The sequence below is a fragment of the Echinops telfairi genome, unplaced genomic scaffold (assembly GCF_000313985.2).
Source record: "Echinops telfairi isolate 266 unplaced genomic scaffold, ASM31398v2 ScPeMD7_7409;HRSCAF=8447, whole genome shotgun sequence".
Classification (NCBI taxonomy): domain Eukaryota; kingdom Metazoa; phylum Chordata; class Mammalia; order Afrosoricida; family Tenrecidae; genus Echinops; species Echinops telfairi.
In genome coordinates this window covers 1,568,368-1,577,305 of record NW_022111309.1, presented here as the reverse complement: position 1 = coordinate 1,577,305, position 8,938 = coordinate 1,568,368, and the positions used below count along the sequence as shown (strand labels likewise).

At 40.9% G+C, this 8,938-nt stretch overlaps 1 protein-coding gene across 3 annotated transcripts in view; it reads left to right on the top strand.

The window, feature by feature from the left end:
* The window catches only part of LRRC28 (leucine rich repeat containing 28), a 181,568-nt gene that overhangs the window by 113,081 nt on the left and 59,549 nt on the right, over positions 1 to 8,938 (top strand). For all 3 annotated transcript variants that reach the window (XM_045296485.1, XM_004709852.2, XM_045296484.1), the window contains one exon: positions 4,656 to 4,862. In XM_045296485.1, coding sequence (XP_045152420.1) covers positions 4,656 to 4,862 — 207 coding nt within the window. The remainder of the gene's footprint in view (positions 1 to 4,655; positions 4,863 to 8,938) is intronic.

Here is an 8,938-nt window from a genome sequence, read left to right as displayed (position 1 = left end):
TGGGAATGATGAGGGCAACAAATGTATAGATGTGCTTTACACAATTGATCTATGTATTGTGATAAATTGTATGAGCCCCAATAAATTGATTAATTAAAAAAAAATGAGATATCATCTTACACCCACAATGATAGCAAAAATATATATTTTTAAAGAACAACAAATACTGGAGAGGGTGTGCTGAAGCTGTAACTATCATACACGACCTGTGGGCTTGCAAATATGTACAACAGTTGTGCTAAGTAATATGGTGCTACCTGGAGCAACTGCGAATAAAAATACAATATGACTAGCAATACTTCTGTTGGGCCTATACCCAAAGGATCAAGAGAACACAAACATAAATATGCTTCCTCATGTTTATATAAGCACTGTTTATATAGCAAGAAGCTGGAAACGACTCAAATTCACATCAGCTGAAGAACAGATAAAATAATCTGTGGTACATACACACAATGGAAATCTATGCATCCCTAAAAAGCGGTGTTGAAATCACAAAATCTCATGACATTGAAGGAGCTGGAGATCATTATGCTGAGTGGTTAGCCAATCACAAAAAAGACAAATATTTTTGAGTCCACTACTCTAAACACCAAGTCAAAGGCAGGCTTCTGCATTCAGGTCAAGTAATATTCTAATTTGATCTCCTAAGCAAAGATGTAGAGAGCCTGTCTAGTGTTCACGAACTATACATATCACCTACTTTACATCTTCATCTTAAAACCCATTTTGACAGAGGAGATTTCACCTGGACTGGATCAGTTTCTCCAGGGGGGAGAGGGAGAAGACCATTCTGTTGCTGTTATACAATATTGTGCTTACGATACTCAAGTTAACAAGCACTCCTACCAGAGTGATAAGTGAATCTTATTGGAAGTTCAAGTCAAGGTTGGGGGTGGGGTCATGTATGCCTTACGGAAAGTGATTCCACTTGTGTTGGTGGGTAAAATGGGTCGAGCAACCTACCATCAGGCAAAGAAAAATCGAACAATTCCAGAACGTTTAATTGTGCTAATGCAGAACTTGTACTTGGATCAAGAGACAGCTGTTCGAATGGAACAAAGAAATACTACATGGTTTAAAATCAGGAAGGGATGGCGCAGGCTTGTATCCTCTCACCTTACTTATTTAATCTGTATGCTAAGCAGCAAATAATTAGAGAAGTTGCTTCTATGAAGAAGAATGTGGCATCGGGATGGGAAGAAGGTCCATTAACAACAGCCTGCAATATGCAGATGGCACAATCTTGCTTGTTGAAATTGCGGAGATCTTGAAGCATTTCCTGGTGGAGATCAAGAATGGCAGCCTTCAGTATGCCCCTCTTTTTCACTGCCTCTCTGTTTTACCAAGCATGAGCACAATCAAGTATCTTGAATGGCCATTCTTCTCAAGGCCATCTATAGTGTGTTGTGTATCTGAGAGGAATTACTGAGAGGTGAACGATGGGTAAACATGATAGTAGGGCAAGAGGAAAAAAAATAAAAATAGGAAAGAAGAATATATATATATGTAGATATGTATAAATATATGTATATTTGTTTATATGTTAATGCAACAAGGAAGCAGATAGACTTTGGGTCTCTACTTAAATCTTACCTCAGTACAAGAACGGTTTGTTCTAATAATGTGGCATTGTATGATACTCACCTTCCTGACATGATTGCTGAAGACAAAAGGGATGCATAAGCAAATGTGGTGAAGAAAGCTGATGGCACCAGGCTATTAAAAGATACAGCATCTGGGATCTTAAAGGCTTGGAGTAAAACAAACGGCCATCTAGCAGGGAAGCAACAAAGCCCACATGGAAGAAGCACACCAGCCTGTGTGATCATGAGATGTCGATGGGAATAGGTATCAGAAGTTCAAAAACAAACAGTCAAACTGATGAAAAGGAGTGGGGACAAAGTGGAGACCCAAAACCCATCTGTAAGATAATTGGACAGTCCCCCTCAGAAGAACCACATGGAAGGGATGATAAATCCAGTGTGCAGTATAGCACTGATGAACCACATAACTCTCCTCTAGTTCTTTAATATTTTTCCCTTACTATTATGGTTTTTATTTGTTTTACCTCAATAATCACATTAGATTTGCATATATTCATTTGCATATTTAAGATTTTTAGGTACCTGAAAGTCAAGATAGATAATCCTTCAGAAACATTAACAGGAACAATGGTTTCCTGAGAGTACGGGAAGAGAGTGGGGGGCGGGGTGGATAAGGAGCGGATAGCATTGATGACTATAACCCCACTCGATGGGCTATAACAACAGAATTGTATGTGAATGGATGTATCAGATTGTGTAAGGTATGGCACAAAAATGTTATAGGAAGAATAAATAAGGATTCCTGGGGGTAGGGTGGGGGAGGGAGGGGATGAGGGGAGCTGATATCAAGGAGTTTAAGGAGAAAGAAAATGTTTTGAAACTGACTGTGGTAGCAATTGTACAATACTGCTTTATGAGATTGGACTATGGAATTTTATGTTATCTGTAAGAGCTCCCAATACAGTGATTGAAATTTTTTAAAAAAGTAATAAAAATAATAAAGTGTAAAGCAAGGATGTTACTTTGAGGATTAAAGTATGCCTGGCTCAGGTCATGGTATTTTCAGTTGACCCATATGCATGTGAACTTGGACACTGAATAAGGAGGACTGAAGAAGAATTGATGCACTTGAATTATGGTGCTGGCAAAAAATATTGAAAGACCAAGGACTGCTCCCCACAATAAGAACTCTGCTTTGAAGGAAGTACAACCAGAATGCACCTTGAAGTAAGGCTGGAGAGACTTCATCCCCTGTACCCTAGACCTTTTATCAGGAGAGACCCAGCCCAGTGCCTTTGGTTGGGCTCACTTTGTAGCACAGCACCGAGTAGAAATGCCTCTGGGTTTCTGAGGGTCACGGGGCAGAAAACTCATTTTTGTACTTGGATCCATTGGTGGAGTTGAAGTACTGACCCTTGGGTTAGAAGCCTAACATAACCTACTAAGCTAGGAATCGCCAGTCTCTGGAAAAGGACGTCATCCTTGGTAAACTAGAGGAGCAGTGAGAAAGAAGACCCCCGACAACGTGGACTGACACGGGGGCCACAGCAGTGGACTTCCGCATTATCTTGAACGTGGCACTGGGTGGAGGAGCTTCCTTCTGTTGTACAGTGCATGGCTAGGAGGCAGAACCAACCCGGCGGCACTTACAACAACGGTTGTAAAGCAGTGCTGGTTATTGATCGGGCTGCTGACCTGCAAAGGCAGCAGTTTGAAACCAGCAGCCACTTTGAGGGAGAAAGATGAGCCTTTGTGATCCTGTGAAGAGTCACGCTCGTAGAAACCCACAGGGGTAGTGCTACCCTGCCCTGGAGGGGCTCGATGGATAGGATTCAACTAGCTGGCAGTGAGGTTTTTTCACTTTTAACAACAATTTCATAATATCATTGTGCTCTTTACTTTAGTGAGATTTTCCAGAGGATATCTTGCTGTCTTCTTTTAGCTTAGAATTCTTTTTTTTTTTTTAATTGGGGGCTTGTACAAATCTTATCACAGTCTATACATCCATCCATTGTGTCAAGCATGTATGTACATTTGTTGCCCTCATCATTTTCAAAACATTTGCCTTCTACTTTAGCCCTTAATATCAGCTGCTCATTTTCCCCCTCCCTCCCCCTCTCCCCTCCCTCATGAACCCTTCATAATTCATAAATTATTATTGTTTTGTCATAAGTTACACTGTCCGACATCTCCCCCCGCCATCTTCTCTGCTGTCCACCCCCCAGGGAGGAGTCTATACATAGATTCTTGAAATCGGTTCCCCCCTTCTACCCCACATTCCCTCCACCCTCTAGGCATCACCACTCTCACCACTGGTCCTGAAGGAGTCATCTGGATTCCCTGTGTTTCCAGTTGCTATCTGTACCAATGTACATCCTCTGGTCTAGCCAGATTTGTAAGGTAGAATTGGGATCATGATAGTTGGAGGGGGAGGAAGCATTTAAGAACTAGAGGAAAGTTATATGTTTCATCGTGCTACCCTGTACCCTGATTGGCTCATCTCCTCCCCACAACCCTTCAGTAAGGGGGTGTCCAGTTGCCTACCAATGAGCTTTGAGTCTAGAATTCTTATGTAAAATTCTTATGACTAAGCTACATCTATTTGGATATTCTATATTTTTAAGTTTCTTAGTATCTCTTAAAAAATTAAACCATAAAAAAAGCAAAACTCCAGCACCGCCAAGTGAACTTAACCATTCTTTTCTCATCCCAGCAACAACTTCTGACTCAATGAAAAGCAGCAGCAATCATAGGAACAGACATTGGCTTAGATTCAGTTATCATAACCGCCCTCCCATCCCCTTTCCCTGTGCCAACACTGTCTCCATTTAAGACATCCTGCTGGACTAATTTAAAGGCATTTTTTTCTGCTCTATTACACATAGCATCGTTGTAAGTCACTACCAACTCCACTAACAACACTTAACAACATCAACGTATATTGGATTTATTGCATATTAAACTTAAATGTCATGCTTTGGCATCTGTGTCTGTGGAAGTAGTTGAAATTACTGGTTTTATTTGGTACAACTGTGTAAGCATTGTTTCATTGATTTATTTACGTGATAATAAAAATATCACTTATTTGAATTTTTATTTTGATTGTAGAGGTTGGCGATTTGAAGGAGTTGCAGACCCTAGACATTTCTACCAATCGTTTGCTAACTTTACCTGAGAGGCTTCACCTGTGCCTTTCTCTGCAGTACCTAACTGTGGACCGAAATCATCTATGGTGTGTACCACGTCATCTCTGCCAGCTTCCCAGTCTCAATGAACTCTCCATGGCTGGAAACCGTCTTGCATTTTTGCCACTTGGTAAGTGATTGTGTTTATGTAGTAAGACAAAGCAGCCAAAGATGAAAAGCAGTATTTCCTTGATTGTCGTTGTTGAGACCATTGAGTCAGTTCCCACTCATAGCAACGCTATGCAGGACAGAAGGAAACCAAGCCCAGTCCAGCCCCATCGCACAGTTGTTGGAACCACTGTGTCAGTCCATCTTGTTGAAGGTCTTCCTTTATGTCACTGCCCCTCTGAGTTACCAAGCATGATGTCCTTCCCCAGGGACTGGTCTCTTCTGACAACGAGTCCCAAGTACCTGAGAAGAAATCTCGCCATCTGGCCACTGAGAAGTACTCTGCTCCTGTGTCTTACAGACAGACTTGCTGGTTCTTGACAGTTCATGGCAAGTTCAGGCTATTTGCTCAGCCTACACTTGAATAAATACGATAAAAGGATACAACCTCAATGTACACCTGTCCTGATTTTAAACTATGAATTATTCCCTTGTTCTGTTAGCACAACTGCCTCTTAATTCGTGTACAGGTTCCACATGAGCACAATGAGGTGTTCTGGAATTCCCATTCTTTTCAAGGCTGTCCATATTTTGTTATTGTGCACACCGTCAAATGCTTTAGCACAATCAACAAAACACAAGTAACATCTTTCTTCTGTTTCCTTATTTTATCCAAAATCCATCTGACATCAGTAACGGTATATCTTGTTCCATGTCTTCTTCTGAATCCAGCCTGCATCTTTAACAGCTCCAAGTGAATATACTGCTGCAAAGGCCAACTCTGAAGTCAGACATGCCTTTAACCCCAGTTCTACAATTTAAAAGATGTGTGATTTTAGGTTTAAGAAGGTTATTTAATCCTCCTGAATCTCAGTAGTATTAATACCAGGTAGATAGCACTTTGGTGATAACTAAATAATACCTATCTAAAATACTAATATAACTCATAAATATCCATAAGCACTCAATAAACATGAACTCCTTTATTATTTCATTAGACCCAAAGAAAGGGTCCTTCTTTCCTTCCTCCCTTCCTTCCTTCCCTGATGTCCCCAAGCACCTAGCACAGTACCTGACCCATTTCTTATACTCATGTCTTTGTTACCTGAACTGTGCAACAGAAGTAGTGATTCTGAAGCGTGAATATTTAAACCAGCAGTGAAAGATGGCATTTGCCATCAAATGTATTAAAATCAATTTATTCTAGTTGTTGGTATTGAACTGTTTATAAAATATCTTAATAGATGATAATTATCTGTGAAATTTTATTTTGTGAAAGTTCAATAGATCAGAAAGAATAGAACTAAGCAAAAGATTTAATGAAGTCTATATGTATTTAAAGCAGTACCTTTAAAAATGTTTCTGAAAAAGTGATGGGAATATTCTCTTTGTAAAAGACATCATGCAGATAATTTTGTTTTCAAGATTATTTGGGAATTCACTGTAAATTACTCTAAATTCATTTTGAAAACCAAATTTTATAGTAATTTAAAGCACTGTCACATGACCAAAGATACTTCTGACTTATTTAACGCTGATGCCTGGTGCAATGTGGATGGAGCAGTCCAGACAAGCTGTTGGAGACTCTCGCTTTGATGCTGTGTTCAGTGTATCACAACATCGTCTTGTTGAAGACTATGCATCTCACTTTCTGATAGAATTTGATGAGCTTCAGACTGGCAGCATGCTGTACACAAAGGCCCCTGTCTCGGCCTCTCTTGTTGCTCGGTGCTGGCTTCAGGGGAGAGCAAGGAGGAGGAGCAGTAGTCTAGACACAGGAGCGTTTGTTCCGTCTGCAGCCGTGCAGATGCCAGAGCCCTGAGGTTTGAACAAAGCTAGAGTTTGTACAAGACTCTCGTAGATTTTACTAGTTTCCAAGTGAAAATACTACTTTGATCTGTTGGTCTGAAAGAAGAAAAAGAGAGAACTATTTTAGGCACAGTCGACCACTTCAAAAAGCCACATGAGAAAGTTCTTTGTGACTTTCCGCTCTACGCAGATGGATGACATCCTTGCTTTTTAGTTGATGTGCTGAATCTCTTATACACAAGAATTTTTAAAAAACATAATCAAATGGTATACTTACTGCAAGTTAAAATTAAAATTAATAGAAGAAAGGTTTTAAACCACCTCATTAGATAACAGATGAATGGTCTCTTCCAACGTTAATTATTGAGTCAAGAGTTTCTGTTTTAAGAACCTAAGAAATATCACAAAGCATTTTCATGCAGGAACACTAATTTTTCAACCTCATTATAATTAAAAATGCCATTTCATTGTGTTTGGGCTCTTGCCAGTCGACTGCTTTCTGTCCAAGAGCAGCTCTCATGAGGCGAGCACACCCTGTCCTTACTGCTTGTGACCTTGCCCAGCTTTGAGGGACTTGGCTTCCCTAGAAGTTGCTTTAACTCTATGGCCGTTCAGGCAACAGCGTTGCCTGCTTCTCTTTATAACCCTGCCGTCGGCCTTGTGGTCTTTTCTTTATAATCAGAAACGGTGGATCAAACATCTGAATGGAAAACCTAGAACTATAAAGATATCAATGGGAAAAAAAAGGGGGCAAATTTAGAGGCCCTAATACATATCATTAATTATGTTTCACTATCAAACATAATGAAAAATAGATAAACAGCTAAAAGCAAACTAGATGTCTGGGAACTCCTAAAAATTATACATTTACATGCATCAACTGATTTCACCAAAAGTATGACAAGAGAACCGGCAGACTAGGGGGAAATGTTGGCAGTAACATTTTGGACACGGGACTAATCACTAAAATTTATAGAAAACTGTAACACTGCAGCAAGACAAACACAAATATCCAATTTAAACAAGAGCAGAGGACATGAGCATATACTCCACACAAAATAGGACTCCCAGATGGCCAACAAATGCATGGGGAAATACTCTCTTCACTAGCCACTACCCCACTGAAACCAGGGCCATGGGGTTGCTCCTGACTCACAGCAACCTTGGGGTTTCTGACTGTTCGTTTTTACTTCAGTAGACAGCCTCGTCTTTCTCCCTCTCCCAAAGAACACTGAACAGGACCACTGTGAGTCCCTCAGGGACACCCTAACTGCCAGTTTGGCATGGTAGAAACAAAGACTGTAGGGTTCTTCAGAGAAGGGCTGAGGAGATGGAAACACCACTTTTATGTTAAAAAAAAAGCACAAGTTTTACATGCGGATGTTTTGACCTAGTAAAGGTTTCTGTGATTTTGTAGCAGCAGCATATAGGCTTGTCGATATTCCATGCTGTCGAGTCGCTCTGACTCACAGTGACCCTGTGTGAAGCAGAGCGAAGCCCCGCCCCGTCCCGAGCCATCCTCACAACCGTCCTGATGTTTGAGCCTTGGTTGCAACCACCATCCTCTTGAAAAAGCTTCCTCTTTTCCACTGCCAGCACACCTTACCAAACATACTGTCTTCTCCCAGCACTGCTCTCTCCTGGCAACGTGTCCCATGTACGTGAGACGCAGTCTGCCATCCTCACTTCCAAGGAGGCTGTTTGTTCTTTGTAATGCAACGTACTTTCAGCATTCTTCACTAGCATCATGATTCAATTGCACCACTCTTTCTTCCGTCTTCCTTACTCAACACCCAGTCTTCACAAGCCTGTGAAACAATAGAAAACCCCAAGGCTTGGGTCAGCTGCCTCTTAGTCCTCAAAGTAACATCCTTGCTTTTCAACACTTAAAAGAAGTCTTACACAGCAGAATTACCCAGTACAACACATCATTTATTTCATGACTGCTGTTTCCATGAGCCTGGATTGTGGATCCAAGAAAGACAAAATCCTTGACATCTTCTACCATGACAACTCTGTTTACCATGATGTTAGCTATTGGCCCTGTTTTGAAGATTTTACTTTTCTTTACATTGAGTTGTGATCCATACTGAAGGCTTCGTTCCTGAGTTTCATCTGCAAGGGCTTCAGATCCTCGTCACTTTCAGCAAGCAAGGTTGTGTCCTTCTCATATTGTAGATTCTTCATAAGCCTCTTCCAATCCTGATGCAGTGTCCTTCTGCATGTAGTCCATCTCCTGATAACTGAGTAAGGAGGGGGGTAGGTTACAGTATTGATGCAGTGTCCCTC